The sequence below is a fragment of the Desmodus rotundus genome, chromosome 10 (assembly GCF_022682495.2).
Source record: "Desmodus rotundus isolate HL8 chromosome 10, HLdesRot8A.1, whole genome shotgun sequence".
In the NCBI taxonomy this organism is placed as follows: Eukaryota; Metazoa; Chordata; class Mammalia; order Chiroptera; family Phyllostomidae; genus Desmodus; species Desmodus rotundus.
In genome coordinates, this window is record NC_071396.1 from 15,434,835 (window position 1) to 15,455,675 (window position 20,841).

Consider the following 20,841-nt stretch of genomic DNA (forward strand, 5'->3'; position numbering starts at 1 on the left):
GGCTGCGGCTGGTACCTGGCCAGCAGGGGTACCGCTTCTCCTGATGTGGTCAATATGACTGCCGCTAGACGGTCTTTCCAAATGCATCATTTGCCTTAAAATGAAAAGATTTGCACAGTGGAGTGAGACACAGCAGATCATATGAGTTTTTATACTAAGGAGCCTGAGGCTTAGAATGGCCAAGTCACTGCACAGTGCGACTTAGATTTTAAGCAGTGGAGTCAGGGCTAAAACTCAGAGGCCGTGGTGCTTTCTCTAGTCCTGTTCCCACAAGCCAAAAGGACAAGAACAGTCCCAACGCCTTCTGTATCCCTTCCCCACATCACATAGCATCTTACTCATAATATGCTCAACCAATTCTCCAATTAATTGAAAAGTGTGTACCATTGAAAAATTGTGTCAGTTTGGGAATAATCTAGATCAGAATTTAAACATTTCAATAGGAAAAAGAGAATAATAAACTCCTGGTGAGGAGAATTTCAGTTTTTCCTTTTTTTTTTTTTTTTTTTTGGTGGCCCTCTGACCTTGATACAGGAGTTCTAATTAGCAGGAAAATGGTCATAAAATGGACAAAAGGATGTTAGAAGCACAAAATAATTCATTAATGAGGAGTGCATTGCACTAGAAATAATTGAGAATTGAGTATTTCTGAAAAATCTCTCATTCAGGGTAAGATTTCTCGAGCCACTTTGAGTGTTTTTTTCACTCTGCTTATATCAATCTCAAATCAATTATGTCATAAAATGCCAACATAGTATTGTGCACAGTGAGATTCCTTTAAATTGTTCTCATCTTTGTACTTGCCCCTGTATCACTTACAATTCTTTCACACAATAAAAGCCTCAAATTAATAAAATGCTTTCTCTTTGAAATTCAGAATGCTTTCTCCATGTTACCATTTAATTAATTCTCAAAGCATTCCTGTATGGAGTGGGCGTGTGGTGGGAAAAGAAATTATTCTTCCCCTTTATGACACATAGGAAGCAGATTTGAAGAGTAGATCTTTTTCTTTTTTTAAGATTTTATTTATTTATTTTAGAGAGGGGGAGGGAAGGAGAAAGGGAGAGAAACGTCAATGTGTGGTTGCCTCTCATGCGCCCCCTACTGGGGACCTGGCCCCAAACCCAGGTCTGTGCCCCAGACTGGGAATCCACCTGGTGACCGCAGGCCCGCAGACATTCCACTGAGCCACACCAGCCAGCGCAAGAGTGGATCATTTTCATCCACAGTGAAACTTGATGCTAATTCAGTTTTGCTCAAAGTTGTTGACTGCTTTGTTCTACTCCACTCAGTTTTTCAAACAGTGTCATATTCATGGATTTATTTACTCAAGAAATCAGCAAACAGTTATGAGGTGCCAACTATATATCAGATCCTGTTTTAGACCCTGGGGATAGAACAGTGAACAGGGGAGAAAATAACACTGAGCTCCCAGAACTTAATTTCTCCCAGAGGAGGCAGACAATAGACATAGTCAGTAAGTATGTTGTTCGGTATGTTAGAAGACAATCAGTGCTCTGATGAGCAGATAAATCAGAGGAAGGAAGGCAGAATAGGAGTGCGGGAGGGTTACATAACTTTAAACAAGGTATAGAGAAGACCGCCTTGAGGGGGTGCCATTTGAGTAAAAATTGGAAGAAAGAGAAAGAGTGAAATCTGAGGGAAGGGCATCCTGGTGGCGGGGGGCGGGGGGGGGCAGCCAGTGCAAATGCCCTGTGGTGGCAGCATGTCTGGGATGTTTAAAGGAATAAGGAGAGCAGTGTGGCTGGAGCAGAGAGAGTAAGAGGGAGAGCAGCACAGAAGAGGTAACGCGGTGCCAGGTGACGAGGGCCTCAGAGGCGTTTCGAAGGTGTCTTTTACTTTGAGGGACATGGTATCTTTAGAGGGGTTTTTAAAATTGTATTTTTCAATCACAGTTTATATTTAGTATCATTTAGCATTAGGTGTAGGTGTACAGCATAGTGGTCAATCGCATACTTGACAAAGTGTCCCCTCCCTCACACACAATACCTTCAGCGTCCACTCGGCATCATGCACAGTCACCCCACTATTACTGACTATTCCCCATGCCGTACTCTACATCCCTGTGACTATCCTGTAACTACCAATCTCTCCTTCTCAATCCCTCCACCTTTCCCCCCAGTCTCCCATCCCCCTCCCCTCTGGCAACCATCCGTCTGTTCTCCATATCTATGTGTCTGTTTCTGTATTATTTGTTCATTCTATTCTTTAGAGTCCACATATAAGTGAGATTACATAGATATCTATACATAGATATAATATTTATGTGATTGATCGATGGGGCAGGGAATTTCTTTCCATGCCATGCCTAAAAATATTCAAAGTTGGTTTTATTCTTTTTTTTTTTTTTTTTTTTTGCTTATTGATAAGAATGATCTCTTAGTGCTGAGCCGAGGTAGGCCCCCAGTGGGGTAGAACCTTTATCTAGAGATGCGAAGAAGGAAGCCTGCTTCCTTTAACAGTTCCTCTTTAAGAGGAAATAGTGAAACTGAGTGAGCATGCCCAGTTATTCTTTCCAAATTTCTTACTCCAATCCACATCAACTTCCCAGGAGTAGACTGGGCAAAGGGGAAGAGAAGAGCTGAAGGGGAAGACCGTAGGTTTCAGCTAGAGCAAGAATGTTAAGGAAATATTCAGAGAAGTTAAAAAAAAAAGGCAATTTTGCTGAAAATGATCAACATTTCCTAAGAGTGCAGTGGAAACATTTTGGGAACTGGGGAAAACAGGGAGATGGGCCAGAGTAGGGTGTATGTACAGTCATTTGGGATTTAGCCGTGGTATTTAGAACAGAAAGTGGGACACATATTTGTTCCATGAGTGAACCGTGGCGAGGCCTGGGTGGGTCCAGGGCTCACGTGTTTGGTGGGAACGGACGACTTGCTCATGGGTAAGTTCTCGTCTGTTTAGACCCAGGCAGATAAGAAGGGGTTGGCTGGATTAACTTCTGTCTCTCTTGTCCCCACAGCTGAGGAAGAAACACCGAAAGCCAGACACATGCTTCTTTACTATAATGGGGGCAAAACGGGTGTTTCTCCTTCAAGTCGTTCTAATCCTTCCGGAAGAGTTAGTGACAGCAACCTGGAGAATAATTCCCGGGATCAGCGCCCAGGCCGTCTTTGAAATTGCTGGTGCATGAAAGTAGTGGGTGCGAGGACATTCCTCTGAGCTCCTTCTGTCAAAGGGAGAAACCAGGCATTAGGGGTGGTCCTTCAGTTTCACAGGTGGCAAGATTTTCACCTCAAGCTGGCAGGGCACTTCTGCAACTTGGGAGGAAACTGTGGAAGCCGCGGGCAAATGGGCTTGAACAACTCATTTGGTTCTGGGACCATGTCTTTCATTCCTAGGGCTTGTCACTGTCTGTCCGTTCTAGTTATTTAACTATAGCGATAATAGGTCAACTGCTTCCCTCGTACTGTCAGGAAAGTCACCTGGCACGTGATGAACGCAGCCAGCTGGTTGCATGGGGCTCCATCCATCCATCCATCCATCCATCCACCCATCGCCTTTCCTCCCTCCCGGCTGCCACTGGGCGTTAAGCTCAGATCTCCAGGCCTTCAGCGGCGCGTACACCGGGGCGGGCGGGGTGCGCGAGAACGCGGGCTGATCTCCCCGGCGGAGAGGGTGGGGAGGCCGGGGAGGCCGGGGTGCCCCCGGCGGTGTGGCCGCGCAGCGCAGAGCCCCTCGGAGCTTGCACCTTCCGACGCCGGGGCCCACGTGATCGCCCCTCCCCCCGCCTCCCAGTCGCGCGCACGGGCCGGGCATCTCCGCTCTCGCGCGCGCTCTGCTGGTCCCAGCGCCCCGGCGGAGAAGCGGAGGAGGGAGGCGGCCAGCCGGGCGGCCGCGGGGAGCGGACGCGAGCGGCGGCTGCAGGACCGCCTGTGCACGGTGGCGGCGAGGGTGGCGGTCGCCTAAGCGGCCGGAGCCGGGACGGCGCAGATTCCGCAGCCGCCCAGTGTGATGAAGCTGCCCTGCTTCGCTGCTCTGCTTGCCGCCAGCTGACACCGCCTGCACTCAAGCCTGCCCCGGGAGGGAGAAGCGGCGGGGCCGTGACCTTGGCCGAGGAGGTAAATAGGGGTGCTGGGAGGGGAGGCGGCGGCGCCACCCCAGCCATCCAGGCCCCCGCCCCGCACCCACCTCCCGCCCTGCGCCGCGCGGCCGCCCCCGGGGCCCCGCGCTTGCCACGGTCCCCGGTGCTGAAACTGCTGCCCGGTTCCTGCGGCCGCGGCTGGCGCGGGGCACAGGCTCGCCTGCCATTTGTGCTGCGGCGAGAGCCGAGCCCGGGAGCTGGAGCTTGCTCGTTGGCTCCCGTTGGATGGTTGCTCTGAGGCTTCTCGGTTAGGTCGCTTCCCTTGGGGAGCGCGCTAATTGCCTTCAGGTGGGGTTGAACTCCCACCAGTTCTTGTTGCCGGGGTAGATCCTGATGCCTTCTTTCAGAGCTTGGGCACGATTGCGTCCTGATCGCCTTAGCACAGCGAGGTGAGAGGAGAGGAACCAGTGGCTGGCAGAGCAGGCAGGTGAAAGTAGCAGAGGCTACCCAGGCTGTGGGTGGGAGCCGCGGGGGGACGAAGAGGAAACACCTGTACCGGGGAAGGGCATCGCCACGCGCCTGCCTGTGGGGGAACTGGACACACACTTGGGACAAAATGTGCTGCACCCGGTGTCGCCTTTCCGCCCTTTTGGGAAAATATTAAGTGGACGTGCAGGTATTGGGAGAGAAAAGTCTCTGTAGTGTAGAAATGGTGACCGTGGGGATTTTTTTCCAGGTGAGCGCCAAACCCTTTTTAAAATGAGTATCCAGAAAAATCACTTCAGTGTAAAGCCATAGCCCAATGACGACTTTAGCCAAAAGACGGTCATTTCTCACAGTTCCCTGGGGTTACTGTAGGTGCGGATTCAGTTAAAAAAAAAAAACAAAACCCAACAGCTGCTCATGTGCCGCTTCCTCCGGCCAGCCCCAGCGTGTAAGCTTGCTCCCTGTAGGGTGGGTGCTGTGGGTGGTGAAGACGAATCCAGAGAGCCAGCCCCCGCGAGCACTACCATTCCCATCTCACTGAAGCCCCTCTCACCCTTTGCAGCGCGGACCGATAATTCCTGCATCCCAGCGCGAGCCCAGGTGGGTGACATGGCCCAAGGGAACAGTTACGGGCAGACCAGCAACGGGGTGGCGGATGAATCACCCAACATGCTGGTGTACAGAAAGGTAAGAATTTCTTCACTTTCTTGGACAAAGGGGGAACTTCTGGCTCCCTTGAAAGGTTTCCTCAGATGTCAACTTTCTGGCCTGATGGGTTTCCAGATCACTAAAAGGACTGCACTTGAGGGCGATCTGATGTTCTCAAGTGTGTAGAGGTACAGGCAACTCTGTCCTCCCACTTCTCCCGGCTGCTTCTGCAGAGTTCAGTCCGTGGTCAGCAATAGCAGAAAATTGGAGCACCCCACACATGACTTCATAGCCTCCTTAATAACTTTTAGAAGCTTTTCCTTATACTATCCCTAAGCATTTGGGTTATGATGGTAATATAAATGTTTAACATTAGAAATGAAAATGGACCACTTTGCGGTTCCGCTGCGACTGTGAATGAACGTGCGTGTGAATGTACGGATGGTTTAAAGGTTTTACTCCTAACTAAACAATTCTGGTTGTCATTTTTTCTTCGTTTTAGCCTAAATTAGTTTGCACTTTGCGTTATCTTTGTAATTTTGCTTATGGGTATTTGTGTTACAGTGCCATATGCCCAGTACATAAATCTTTATATTCCAGAGGTTGTGTGTGTTTTTTTTGTTGTTGCCACAAACAGATCTGATGGTTTTATGCATTTGATGAGAATGCTATCTGCAACCAAATTGTAGATAGCGAGCCCCTATAATAAAGATGTATTCAGATATTGCGCATGATTCAGAGTGGTTGCTTAGGTAACTTCGCTCTGGTGCCAATCAACAATGTTACTGAAATTAAGGAGGCAGTGTTCTTTATTCAACTTTTGTGCCGGTCCTGTCTGTTGCAGTTTATGCTGGGATTGCTTCTTTCTTTAGCGTATTAGTCGTAGTGCTTATTGGGAAGGATTTCTCTAGTTAACATTAGCAATGGTTAAAAGGAAATCATACCTTGAAACCAAGAAAATTTTAAAGACTTGGGTGAGCATGAGCTCGCTGAGAAGTCAGGATGCCTTTGCATTGATCTTTCAGCTACAGGGTCAGGACTAGTCGTGAATGAAGATGTGCTATGTGCTTCCTTGACCCGTACGAGGTCAAAGCTTTCCTTCCATGCAGCCCAGGGTCAGTCAGAGGTGCTGACGAGTATGTGTCTGAGGGAATATTATTACTGCTAGTGTGAGGATGCATAGGCATATGGACCCAGTGCTAGCTGTTTTTTTTTTTTTCTCTAGGCTTATGCACACTCCTATATGGTATATCTGTGAATACAGTTTTATGTGTCTGGGGCAATATAGTGTGACAGGAAAGAAAAAATAGAGATTAGTTGCCTGTTTAGCCTAAAGCATCCCATCTGGATAAAGCAAGAAAATAATAAACTTGAGCCTAAATTATTACTATTATATTTCTGTGGTGATTCAAATAACTGGGTATTTGCCCATTCTATATAGAATCGGCTCTGAGAAGTATTTGGGAGCAGTTTTGTGTTTTAAGATGGTTTATAACATTTTATTGTTTGGTGTGAGTTTGCATTTTATAATATACAAGATACGAGAACTATTAATTCTGTCTTACAGTCCTGTAGACAGTGGGACTTTTGGACGTACGATGACTGTACTTAGCTAAGGTCAAACTCTACATTTTCTCGCTGTTTCCTCATAAAAGACTGGGGCTGAATTGCTTGGACAGTTAAGTCATCTTGATTAGAAATAGACATAATATGACATCAATCCATGTGTCTTATTTAGTCCGTTATCATGAAAATACATTAAAACAAGGTTATGAGGTTTGGGAATACCGTATTTTTCGGACTATAAGATACACCCCCAAATTTGGGAGGAAAAGGGGGTATGTGTCTTATAGTCCAAATGTAGCTTACCTGGCTCGCTGGGGTGGGGGGTGGTGGGCGGCAGTGGAGCAAAATTTGTTTTCCGATTTTCCTCTAAAACCTAGGTGCGTCTTATGGTCCGAAAATACGGTAGTTACTGGGTTATTTAGCGTATCTGAGCTGCATGTTACTAATTTTGCATTTACTGTATAAATTGTGTAGCATTCGTGCTACTTGTAAATGAACAGACTCTGATGACTTCGGGGAGAGAATGCAACACCTCCTTTTAAGTGTCATCATTTTGCTGGTTAAGCTGAGACCTGGTTGTGCTATTTTTTGTGGTCTCCGTTTATTAGCTTGTGTTTACAGTTAATGCCACAGAGAGTTTATTTTCAGAAAAGATTTCCCTGATAAACAGTTATTGGAAAAAATGTCTTAGTTCAGTAAAAAGAAATGTCAGATAATTTATATAAAGTACCATAGTGTCCTTGGTTCTCATTTCCCACTTGCCAAGTCAAATGGTCCCTGTGTGACCATTTGTCATTTGACACATCCCTGTGTCATATGAAATGGTCCCATATCATATGACATCATGGATTGCATGTGACAGTTTTATCTCTGTTTTTTAATTGTTTTCTATCTTATGGGGTCTTTACATTTAATATCTTCTCAGTAGAGGCCAAATTTTAATTTGGAGAGGGGGCATAGGTCGAACAGATGTATCAGGATAGTTCCTCTGCTCCATCTGAGTGAGAGAGTAAGCACTGTGTTACAGATGCTTGTTCATCGTGAAACCCATCAAAGGCTTAGAAAAGAACTTCAGTCCCACAGCACATTGCTCAGTCACAGTGGAGGGAACGGATAGAGAAAGTGTCGCTTTATTGATTCGTGCCAATTTCCCACCTCTGCTTCACTGTCGAAGTGGATTCTGAACGAACCACCTCCCCCCGCCCGCCCCCAGGAACCTCTTGTTTACTGCCAGATCCTGATGACTTACTTACACACTAAAGATAAGTCAGTGCTGTTTCCATTTTATCCAGGTAGGCTGTGAATGACTCTTAATATTCCTGTGAGGGAGAGGAAACCGGGAGTGCGTGGTTGCCAAAGTGGAATTCAGAGGAAAGAGCTTTGGATGCTTGATTTTCTTTCGTTCCTCTGCTGTCCCTCTCTATTTTGGTTAGCATCATATGCATTACAGGAACTCCTCCAAATAACAGGAAAACTCCAGGGATTTTTTTCCGTGAACAGTTCCGTAGTGGTGTTATGGAGTAAAATGTACGGTGGGCCGAGCTGAGTGATAGATATGGGCAGGAGGGATGCTACTGCACGATCAGGGCTGGTACCTGTGAGACGGTCTCAGGTGCTTGCCAGTAGCCTTTTGACTTCACGTGAAGAATCTCTGGAGGCTTCGTTTGATGTCAAAGGTGCATTTTGAAAAACCCATGCGGACCAAATATTTGCCTTACCCATTTAAAAAAAAATCTATAATGTTGCTTTTCTCACAAGCAAGTGATCAAGTTAGAGTAGTTATGTCATTTTACATCCTTGAGAACACCTTTTTTAAAAGCTCCTAAAATACGAGGCTTGATCACTTTTACTCCCTGGGCTTTCAGACGGACCTCGATGGGAATGACATTAGATGTAGTTAACTTTCTTAATCAGAGGCCCACCTGGCCCTGACTCATCTTGGATTCGGACAACTGTCTGACACATTTGTAGAGGTGACAATTCAGCAGTAAGGTTTGTTTGGGGTTGTGGGCTCACACACTACTCTCATTCCTGACCTGCTTTGGGCAAAACCCTCGTTGCTGGGGCTGGCATCTGCTCTAAAGGGCCCCAGGTTCAGGGAGACACGTTCCAGATTTGATGTCAGGCCCATGTGTTGCTCACTAGACGGGATACATCACTTTCCATCCGGAAGCTGACATTCCTGCGTTTGAAAAACAAAATTTCTAGAGCACCTCGGGGCCAATATTTTACGCTGGCTGGAGTGCTGGCTTCTTACTAGCAAGGATGCTTGCGGTGACCAATCACTTCTGATATGATTGCAGCAATCGCTTATGCTCCAGCTGACAGACAAGAAAATGAAAATGTTTTCCTCACTGTGCATGTGAGTGGAATGAACATGTTTTGGGGAACAGCAAACCTGTGAAGTTCACCAAGCCCCTGCCCTCCCCTTCCTGCTCCCCCGACATTCTCCTTTCATTTCACTCTCCTCTTTCATCTTACATTGAGTTACTCTCCTTCCATTTGTTTCTTCCCTTTTTTTTTTTCTTATCAAAACAGACTCAAGAGTGGCCCTGGCCCATGTGGCTCAGTTAGTTGGAGTGTTGTCCTATGTAGACGGGAAGGTCTCAGGTGTGACTCCCAGTCAGGGCACATACCTGGGTTGTGAGTTTGGTCCCTGGTCAGGGCACATACAAGAGTCAACCAGCTGATCGATGTTTCTCTCCTGCTCTTTCTTCCTCCCTTGCCCTCTCTCTAAAGCCAATAAGCATATCCCATAGGAGGATTAAAGAAAGAAAAAGACCCAAGAGTGAACTATGATTTTCCCCTAAATGCCTCTCTTTTTACTTGTAAAAGAAAAACAATGTCTTTTGGGGAAGAGAGCGGATACCGGCCTTGTCTGAGCATGTTATGTACAGTCACTGACAGGTGCCTTTAAACTTGCCATCCTAGGGGCCACAGGGCCCAATGCGTTGCCATATATAAGGTAGTGGCCAAGGTGAGTCTCTAAGGATGAAGACCGCTCTGTTCTTGAAGAGAGAGAGGGGACCACTGGCCTTTCTTACAAGGAGGCCCGATGGGAGCTCTCACCCCAGTAAGAAGACCACCTATGCTGACTAACTTGGCCTGGACGTTGTGTCCGAAGGCTCTTTCTGAACTCAGTGTGTTCTGTAAAAACAGACACACCTGCAAGAAAGGGGAGTGACTTGGTTCTTCTTTGGAAGAGATTGAGTGGCGCGTGTGGCAGACAGTACTGCTCCGTGACAGGTGCGTTCGCTGCCGTTTTCTGCGTGAATTCAGCACATTGGTTTCCTCGGGATCGTCCAATCTGGTCAACCTTGAGGGGGTCAGTAGTCCCCCCATTAAAACACCACTATGAAAATAACCTTTGACATTTCGAACCTTAGTTATTTTGATCTGTCTGGGTTTAGGGTGTTAGTAGAGTGAACAATATTTATAGGGGGTAACAAGAGGAAGCCCCATTAGACAAGGAAGGGATGTTTACAAATAGATTATCTCAAAGGCCTGAGCCACTAGCCTTCAGATTTCGGAATTAGGGTCTGGGCTGGGCGGCAGGCAATGGGAGAAGGAGAAATGTCTTAGCACTTCTGAAGAATTCCAAAACAGAGTACCTCGTATAAATCAGATTAGTTAAAAGCACCCCTGCGTGCCAGGTGGGGTACTGGAAATATTGAGGGGAATGCTATGTAGAGTATATGACTGTCTTACCACTAGGCTCTACTCCTGAAGCCAATACAAAAGAAAATCGGAAATAAACTGTTTAAAAACAATAAAGCGCCTTTCTGGGCTGAGGGGATGTTGTCTGCGGTAAATCTGAAGTTAATCTGAGTCAAGGGCAGACCTTCTTTTCCCCTCAGAGACAGAAACGCTGACCTGTGTTTTGAGCTGGAGTAGGACCATCATCTGCGATATTTCTACTGAGAAACACGCAGAGACGTTTTATGAGCAGGAGTTCAATGATGAATTTGGGGTAATAATTAACTTGAGCTCAGAGCAGAAAAGCCTTCCCTGGTTGAGCTGCTTCCTCCCTGGTTGCTGCTTGTCGCTGCTCTTTGTGGGAAAGATGAGGGTTTGTGGCCTGATTTCTATTTCCTTCATTTTTCACCTCCAACCTTCCCGAATCTAATTGATCAGAGGAAAGTGCAGATGTACCAAAGAGAAGCCATCTAGGGATTTATGGCCTTCTAATAGCCATTGTGGTTCTGCTGAGTGATGGAAATCTGGATATTTTTAGGCAGAGTGGGTGATAGAATGTGATCACGGCAGAGAATAGGGAAACATTTTGGATTTGGATGGGTTAGTGACTTAATAAATGTTATCTCCTTGAAAACAGGATTTTGGAAAACAAGCAACACAAATAATTGGTCTTTGCTCCTTCTTCTATAGCAGCATAAAGCAGGCATTTAAATGTCAGGGTTACAGACTTCGGCCTTACAAAATATCAATCTAATTGTGAGATAATTGTAAATGATAAAGTGGGTACCCAGATCCTCAGGGGAAAAAATCCTGCTACTCTCTGCCATTTGGCCAAGGCAATATACAAATTTAACTTATTCTTTTAAAATTCCCTTCGCCTTGTGTCTTACTCAATTAACAAAGGGCCCAGGACATTGGAATTCTAATAGGCAATCATGAACTTGATTCCAGCTCCATTAAAATTGCCACCTGGTGGTGAAAGCATTTCAGTTCATCTCTGCCTTATGGCATCTTAGAGATGCAGCTTAGCTATGATTCCATTTCCCAAGAAGACCGAAGGAAAACCAGAAGCTTCTCGGTAAAAAGGATTTAAAGTGGTTGGAATCCTCGTTGAGAATTTAAAGTCGGGGTATAAAGGAATCCATTTTTTTAAAAGCTCATTTCTCTTTCTTATGTCTCAGAATGTTAAAAGGAAGGAACAAAGCCCACAGGGAAATGGTAGGAACGGGAGGGCAGGGTGTAGGAGCAGGAAGGGCCGGATGCTGACTCCGACTTCACCTGATTCGTTGGACCAGCTTGGGTGGTATTCTCTATTTCTCTTAGAGCCTGCTTTACCCAATCGCAGAGAAGGTGCTGAGACCCAAGGGAAAATGCCCAACTAAGAGAGACCGGCAGATAATACTTATGGAGTCTTTTTTGGGAAGCGGACATCGCCAAGACTCCCTGCAGGAATAAGCTTGGCAGGAGTCTTCCTGAGAGGCTTCCCCAGCTTTTGCTGAGCATCCCCAGCGCTGCAGGTCATTCAGAAGTTCAGGTGGTGTTATTTCCTATTTGGTCTCTCCTGGGAGATGTCAAGAACAGCCTAAACCTATATGATTTTATTTTTTTTGAACACACTAAGCTTTTGAATCTCGGGCAAACTGGTTTATTAGAATGTGTTTCTCTGGTACAGAAACCTGAGAAAATTTTCATCCTCACCATTTAAGATGATGTATAAGCAAGCATTTTGAAGACAATTAAGTACCACATAGAGAGAACGCATTCTTAATATTTTCTCTTGCTGAACTTTTCTACACATATTTCCTTCGGATACTAGTGCCTTTTGGCAGTTGCTCTGACTTTTATACCTAGTATTTTGTGTTTTGACTTTTGGTTTCTTGTTAATTAGAATGGTTGCCATTTATTGCATGCTTACCCTGTGTCAGGTCCTTTACGTATATTGCATGTTTTCCTTAAAATAATGTTGCACGTCAGTTACTAGTATCCTATTCCTGTAAAAAGAAAGCTGAAACCACCTAAGGCTGTTTGGGAATTAGTAGCAGAATTGGTGAACTCCATAAACGGGGAGACACCTCTCTGTCACTTCTGTGTTCCCAGCACATAGTAGGTGTCCCTGAATAGTGACTGCAGAAAGGTACAAGTGAATGAATGAATTAGTGAGTGAGCAAATGAATGAATGAAAGCTTAGCCCCTACTCTCGCCTCTTCACTGTGTTGCTTCCAGTGACATTAGGGAGTGGTTGGGTCACTCAGAATTTGATTCTGCTTACGACGTGTGCTTGGCTCTGCCCGAGCACTGTGGCGGGCACTGCGGGGAGAGCTGTAGACAAGACGGACAGTGTCTGAGCCCTCCACGAGCTAATTCACAGCAGCAAAGACAGATGTCAAGCAGCTCATCATAGGGTGGCTAATGCCATGGAAGGGGAAGACCTGGGTGATAGGAAAATGTATTTATTCTGGGGCCACCTGGTTTCTAGAGTAAACAGTATGTTGACCTGTATCTTCCGTTTGCAGTTCTGAGTGCCTAGCTCAGTGCCCAAAGTCGCTGACCCTTAGTAAGTGCTCAGCAAATGGACTAAATGGAGATAAGCAAGTGTTGGAAGCCTCAGGCTTCACTGAGACAGATGAGGCAGAGATGTCGATCTCGTCCCCCAGAAAAGCAAGTAGCTCCTTCCCTAGGCTCTCAAGCACGCACACCCAGTTCTAGCACCTCGGGACTGAAGAGCCTGTCCGTGGTTAGCAGGAAAGAGAAAGAGATACTCCTGCAGTTAGAGAAAAGTACATGTTAAACTCAGGACTTTGCTGTCAGATTCCTTGGCTACAGTTGACACAAAACATGTGAACGTGGATCAGATTATTTTGCCTCTTTCCACCTCAGTTTCTTCATCTGTAAAATGGGGATAAGAATAATAATAGGTTATTGTGGGGGTGTCAAACTCGTTTTCACTGGGGGCCACATCACCCTCGAGGTTGCCTTCAAAGGGCTGAATGTCATTTTAGAACTGTGTAGATGTAACTACTCCTTAACAGTTAAGTGCAGGCTCAGCACCGCCGCTGGGGAGAAGCAAGGTGCCGGGCCAGATAAAATGAGGTGGAGGGCCAGGTTCGGCCCGCGGGCCTTGTGTTTGCCACCTCTGGGTTATTGTGAGGATTACATGAGTCGTCCATGTAAAGCCTGGGTGAGTAGGAAAACATTCAACATAGGTCACACGAGTATAAAAGCCCAGAAAAGGGAACTGGATTTCCCAATGAATGGAAGTGATGACATCTAAGGGGCACTTCTTTAAAATGTTTCTTTCTTTTTAAAAATTTTTGATTATAGTTTAACGTATTTTACTTTTTAAAATATATTTTATTGCTTATGTGCTTACAGTTGTCCCAATTTTTTCCCCTTTGCCCGCCTCCCCCTGGCATCCCCTTCCCTGCAGCATTCCTCCCACTGAGTTCATGTCCATGCGTCATGCCTGTAAGTTCTTCGGCTTCCCCATTTCTTGTGCTATTCTTTAGAATTTGCTGTTCTCGGTCATTTTGGTTCTCAATAATTTTGTTTCAAACTATTTCACATGGTAATGTACAATAGGTAATACTTAGAAATCTTTAATTATGGCACAATTCAAACAAATAGAAGAGTGGAGAAAATATAAAAGATCTCCTTTACCCATCATGTAGTGTCAACAATTGTTAACTGTGGGCAAATATTATTTAACTTATATGCCCCACTTCTGCCATATCCCAGGTAATTATTTTCAAGCAAATATCAGAAAATATATCATTGAGATATAAATTTTTTAGTATGTATTCAGTAGATAGGGTTCTTTTATGAAGATAAAGGTGGATGCAATGATGATTACTCTATTATTTGTCTTGGATCCTTGAAATAATAGCACATTATACCCCATGAGCTTTTAAATGTTTTTCATATTTGTTCAAGCGGATGGCGTATCATTCTTTCTTTTTGTTGTGGTGAAACATAGATAGCATAGCCCTGGCCAGGTGGTTCAGTCGGTTGGAGCATCATCCCATACACCAAAAGATTGCAGGTTTGATTCCCAGTCAGGGCACATACCTAGGTTGTGGGTTCGATCCTTAGTCGGGGCATAGACAGGAGAAAACTGATCCTGTCTATGGATCAGTCCCCCACCTCCCCAAAATCAATAAACATATCCTAGGTTTAGATTTAAAAAAAACAAAGATAACATAAAATTTGCCGTTTTACCCATTTTTTAGGTATACAGTTTAATGGCATACTGTAACCAGAACTTTCCAGAACTTTCCCACCTTCCCAAACTGAAACTGTATCCACCCAGCAACTCCCTATTCTTCTTCCCACTGCCACTGGCAACCAACATTCCACTTTGTCTCTATGAATTTCACTTCCCTGGGTACCTCCTATAAGTGGGATCACACCTCATTTTCCTTTTTGTGATTGGCTTATTTCACTTACGATAATCTCCTCAAGGCTCATCCGTGTTATTGCACGTGTCAGAATTTCCTCCTTTTTGAAGGCTGAGTAATATTCCTTTGTCTGTATAGGCCACATTTGTTTATCCATCCATCCGTTAATGGGCACTTGGGCCCCTCATCCCTTGGCTGTTGTGAATAACGCTACTATAAACATGGGTGTACAAATATCTGTTTGAGTCCTTACTTTCAATTTCCAGAATTGGAATTATTGGATCATGGGATAATTATATTTTTAATTATTTGAGGCAATTCCACATCATTCTCCACAGTGGCTATACCATTTTACATTCCCACCAGTGGTGCACAAAGGTTCACACCTGTACCAACAATTGTTATTTTTGTTTATAGTCATTAGTGTCTTATGTGGTTTTGATTTTCATTTCTCTAATGATTGAGCATCTTTTCATGTACTTATTTACATATTTTCTTCGGAGAATCCAGAGCTTTTAAATGCAGATTAGGTTTTTCTCAGGACCGGTTTTGGCTTGTGGATGGTATGACCACTGACATTTCTGTCTAACCAACATTCTGTTATTATTGTTTGGGCTTCTGAGCTAGCTTTTTAATAATGAGAGATTATTAAAGTCCTTTCTATTCTTAGCATTCAGGTTTTTAGTTCGACTGAAATTTCAATAATTGATTCTTTTGGGTGATGGTAGTAGTGAAGCTTATTAATAAAGACTTTTAAATAATAGCACATTAAAAATTAATTCAGTTTTATTGTTCTCATTTTATGAAATTGCTGCTTTTGGGGCAGTTGGGGGTAGGACAGGTGGTCCTACATCTCTTCAAGAATCTTGTAAATTCTTTAAAAAAAATCCCAGGCTTTCCGAATTTGAATACTCATTGTCCTCTTTGACTTTTATTTAGTTTCTTCCCTTTTATTCCCAATGTGCTTAATTTTGGGCAGTATCAGTGAATATAGAGTGTCCAGTCTATCCTGAATTTAGAAAAAGAGATATATTTGATTATAACCAGGAAAGTTACTATTCATTTAGATTAGTGTAAAAAGATCATTTCAAACGAATCTCTCCTTCCCTCTTATGTCTTGGTTTTATGCAGTAATTTATTCTTTTCGTATTTCTTTCGACTGACGTGAAGATGCCTTAGTGTTGAGACCACGTGCAGCGGAAGTGTTGACGGTTCCATGGGAAGCAGCATACCTGCTGGGAATAGAGGCCCGCTCTCCTCATTAACTAGCATTGTTACAGCCCTAAACTCTCGTGTGCTGTTCTCACTCTGCAGGTTTATCACAAACGAACTGATTTCCTGGTGCCGTATTGATTTGTTTGACCCAAAGCTCATTGTCACTTTATAAAACTGTGGTAGCTTCTCCATCCTTGGTATTTCTTTTCCTCTTTTTTTGTGTTATCACAAAAGCATTCTGCATTTTCATCTAGGCACAGGGCCCCTAGAACGAAGATGACGTCTCCCAGGCTCCCAGGCATGACCGTGTGATGTATTCTGGCCAAAGAGATGTAGACACAGGAGCGCTATGGATAGTCTCTGGGAAGCGCCCTTTAAAAAAGAAGGGCCTATCCTATCCCTCTTTCCTTTTCTCATTCTTGTTGGCTGGAACGCAGCCACCTGGGCCAGGTGGTGGAAGCTGAGTGTTTCCGCAGAAGGGAAAGATTCCCGGTCCTGATGGTGACAGAGTCAGCATTCCAACCTGGCCTGGCTGCATAAAGTTTTATGTTCGAGAAAAATTACCTTATTTATTTATTTATTTAATTTTTTAGAGCAGTTTTAGGCTTACAGCCAGATTGAGGGGAAGGGACAGAGATTTTCCATGTACTTCCTACTTCTGCATAGGCTTCCCTGTGATCAACATTACTCACCAGAGTGGTACACTTTTACCAAGGAGGAACCTATATTGACGCATATAATCATCTAAGTCCATAGTTTACTTTAGGGTCTACTCTTAGTGTGGTATGTACTGTGGGCTTGTACACGTATGTAATGACATATGTCCATCATTGTATCATACAGGGTATTTTCACTGCTCTACGTGTGTCTTTAAGATATTGAAATCTAGGCTCTCTGTCACTTACAACTAAATTGAATTCTAACCAAATTAACCACTATATCCAATGCCTTTTATTTTTCAGGGGTAAGATAGTAAGAGTTCTCAAGTTTTATTTAAAATATGTTTCTTGTTTTATTTTCAACACAACCTATGCTCTCCGGAAATAATTCTAGTTTCTTTTAAACAACTTAAGAAATTCTGACTTAGATTAATTATGCATGTAGTTCAATTTAATTTTAACATTTTTATTGAACAATTCTTATGTACAAAGTAATTTATTAGAAATGTCAGGGGATAAAGAATCAGTGATGATCATACTATGTTCTTTATCAGTATAGTTTATAGTCCCAAGAACGGAGGCTCAACAGATTCACAAGTAATTTCCAGTACATATAGTCCCTTTTGAAACCTAGCATTTAGTCAGACTGAGCCAAGAGGAAGAACGGGCCACAAGGTCAATGCTACATTCCAGCATGGCTTGCTGCACCCACGGGTGTGTGTACTTTGTGTTGGGTTGTTGCATTGGGATGCCACAACATGTAATGTACTAAGAAAAATGGTGCATGAATCAGTGGAGCTTCCATGTTGGACCGACATAATTCCCTGACTTACCAGCTGTCTCTGGCTAATTCTTGCTACATAAATACACTGTGTATAACACACTGTTCATCAAATGACTACTAAACTTCTCACTGATGGATTGAGGCCTACAACTCAGGACAAGAAACAAAATTCGTGTGGAACAAGGGTGGTGCAAGGAGAGGAAGTGGAGGAAATAAAGAATGGACTAGAGATCCCAGAAAAGGGGAGGTAGGTGTTTTGAGAACGCACTTTATGCCAAGGTGATTTTCATAACGGTCCTATGAGGTGAGTACTGGCCCCCCATTCTGCAGATGATGAAAATGAGGCCCAGAGAGGAAGAGAATTTTGCCTAAGACCACACCGATGGAAAATGGGTGGTGTCAGGATTTGAAATCAAGTCTGTTTAACTGCAAGTTCTGTGTTTTTCACACCAAGCCGGTAGAACACAGTCCTGGATTGGAATAGAGAATCTGAAGCCCACGTGTTGAAAGCAGTGGGCTCCCCTCTGTTGCTTTGTGAACTTGAGGGTATCTTCAGGCTCCCTGAAGCTCCTTATTCTCGCATAGAGAAGGGCTGGGAACTGCTACTTCCGGGGGTTATTGTGACAATTATCTATGATAACATGTGGAAGTGCATCGCAAATGTCAAAAACGTTAGGCAAGCAACAAGGCGTTTTATTTTCTCACCGCAAGACTTCTAGCTCTTTACATCAAAAATGATTATAAGTATCAATGTTTTTTTTTTAAGATTACCAGCTTAATAGTTTATACAGTCATAAGTACAAGAAGAAAAAGAAGAGCATTTCTGGATGAGGCAAAGCTGTTTGGGTTCAAAACCAAATGCATCTGTATGTGCAGAAAGCTGAAGGAGGAGCTGTTGGTCCCAGCTGCAGAGACTGGGAACCGTGACTGCAGACCCGCCCAGCAGGCATCTCACTGACTCTTGTCTCGGGGGTTTGGCAGAAGCAGTAATGTTCTCACCGGGACTCCTGCACTCCGGACCAGCTTTCTCTTCGTTCCTGCATTCCTCCTCTTCTCCCACGTAGAGACTTTCCAGGAGTAAATATTTAAAATAATTGAGGCTGCGTGGTGGAACCAGGGTCTATAAATATACATATTTTATAAGATTTGAGGTCTGTCCAGAAAGTATCCCACCATGTACTGTGAGAAATAGAGGCATTTATTGAAGAAGTTACAAGACACAAGAAACATTGTACACAGGACAATGATGCCTCAGTCCCCTCCAAAGTAGGCCCCTCGGGACTTCACACAATTCTCCCAATTGCCATCAGCTGACCTGTCATATTTTCCTGAATCTATCTCATCAACAGTCTGAAATCTGTCCCCTTTCAGAGATGATTTCAGTTTTGCAAAAAGCCAGAAGTCGCAGGGTGCCAAATCTGGGCTGTAAGGGGGCTGAGTCACCTGGATGATTTGATGTTTCACCAAAAACTCTGCACAAGATGTGATGCATGAGCAGGCACATTGTCTTGATGACGCTGCCAGTCACCAGCTGCCCATAGCTGCGGCCTTCTGAGTCATCCAAATAGTTTCTGCAGAGGAATGTTCAAGCTTAACCCAAAATTTGGTGCAGGTTCGTTGCCCTACTCAGTCACTTTGAATGTGACAGCCACACAGTACACATGCTCACTCAACAGCGTCTACTGCCCCCACTAGTGCAGCGAAGTTGTCATTGTTTATGTATGCACATTCCAGTCCACTGTCCTTGGCTGCCAGGGTATGTCAATGTCGGGCAAACCGTTCTTGTAATGTTAACAATGGCTAGACTTTTTCCAGACAGACCTCAGAATAGAGAGTCATGTGGTTATAAAGATGGGGCTCCAGAAGGCGCACTGAGGAGTTAGACACAATCCATAACAGTTCCTTTCTTAGTTCTATGAGGACAAGTGGCTTCAAAGTGAATCTATTGTGCCTTCAGAATATTTCAGTCTCTTTGCTCCTCTGATAATTCTGGAAATGCCAAGACTACCTAGAAAAACTGATCTGGGTTAAGGATCTTGCTACTTGTACTAGTGAAGTATTTTTCTGTTTATAAAAAAGATTGGATGCTAAAAAAAAATGCAAAGAAGAAAAAAAATCAACCATACTTCCACCAGTCTGGGATAACAGATATAAAATATTGGGTTAGGTATTTTACATACATGTGTGTAAATATAAATAAATATATAAACATACGCTGCTCAGACAGGCTCGTACATCTCTCCCCAACCCCAGGTTCAGTAACAGCCTTTTGTCAGATTGAAATCAGCCACCGCAGGAGTATTTACACCATGGGAACAGGCAGATGCTATAAATCAGATCTCCGTCACCCTCTTTCCCCCAGAAAACTGATTGTTGAGCATGTATCAGCTCATCACTCGTATATGTGTGTGAGCTTATTTTTTTAATCTTTTGAGCTCTTTAAGAACAGAATTTGGGTCTGATTTACCCTTCCCTCCCCCCCCCCCATAAAATCTAACACATTGCCGGGCAGGTTATTTGTTGGGTATTTAATAAACATCTGACAGGTAAAGGACTTTATGAAGGAAGGAAGGGTTAGAATTGTGGTTAAAATTTTTACAGAAGACAATGCATTTGTTGACTGATGTTTTATTAATAAGTAGTTCTGCAAACCAAGGCAAAAAAAAATGGCAGCTTTGCAGTCTGCTGTATCGCTTGTTGAATTAGTACCAACCCTGTTTGCTGCAATTCCTGGAGTTTTCAACAGCCACATCAGCCCCACAGAGTAGAAAGTACTTTGGACTAATCCAAAGTCTCTGGTTCTGACTTCGCTCATCAGCACTAGCTGGTGGGCTTGGATAAGCTGTTTGAGTCTTAACTTCTCAATGTTAACCATGCACATGAATGTTCACATTGCATGCATGTGCATATGTATATGTTCACGTATGCACAATGTGGTATGGTTCATGGAAAGCTGATTTCCCAGTGTAGCTAAGTTTTTAAGATACGGCTTGGGCTGCTGGAATAACTCCCCCCCTCCCCATACCCCCCAGTAACCTGAGAGATGTTATTCATCTTTCAGCATTACAGACCCTCCCATATAAGTGGGCTGTCTTTAGTTGCTCGCTGTGCTCTTTAATTTTATTTGGTGTAGCCCTACTTATTAGTTTGGAGATTCGGATAATCAATGTGCCGGCAATTAATTGCCCCATGGATATTATTTTTGATTGTTTGGAGCATCAGACTGGCAGAACCCAGCACCCTGTCTGCTGATTGGAAATAACTCCTAATATGTCATAATTTAATAATGTTTGTGGCAGTAAGTGTTTGCTTTCTTTTCTGTTCGCGTATCTATTGCAGAGGCTT

The 20,841-nt window shown here is 44.1% G+C and overlaps 1 protein-coding gene across 3 annotated transcripts in view; it reads left to right on the forward strand.

Moving 5' to 3' along the window:
* The first annotated feature begins 3,761 nt into the window (after window positions 1–3,761).
* The window catches only part of RGS7 (regulator of G protein signaling 7), a 304,883-nt gene continuing 287,803 nt past the window's right edge, over window positions 3,762–20,841 (forward strand). For all 3 annotated transcript variants that reach the window (XM_053912996.2, XM_053912997.2, XM_053912998.1), the window contains exons 1-2: window positions 3,762–4,085; window positions 5,097–5,221. In XM_053912996.2, the coding sequence (XP_053768971.1) occupies window positions 5,144–5,221 (78 nt within the window). In that variant the 5' untranslated portion in view covers window positions 3,762–4,085; window positions 5,097–5,143. The remainder of the gene's footprint in view (window positions 4,086–5,096; window positions 5,222–20,841) is intronic.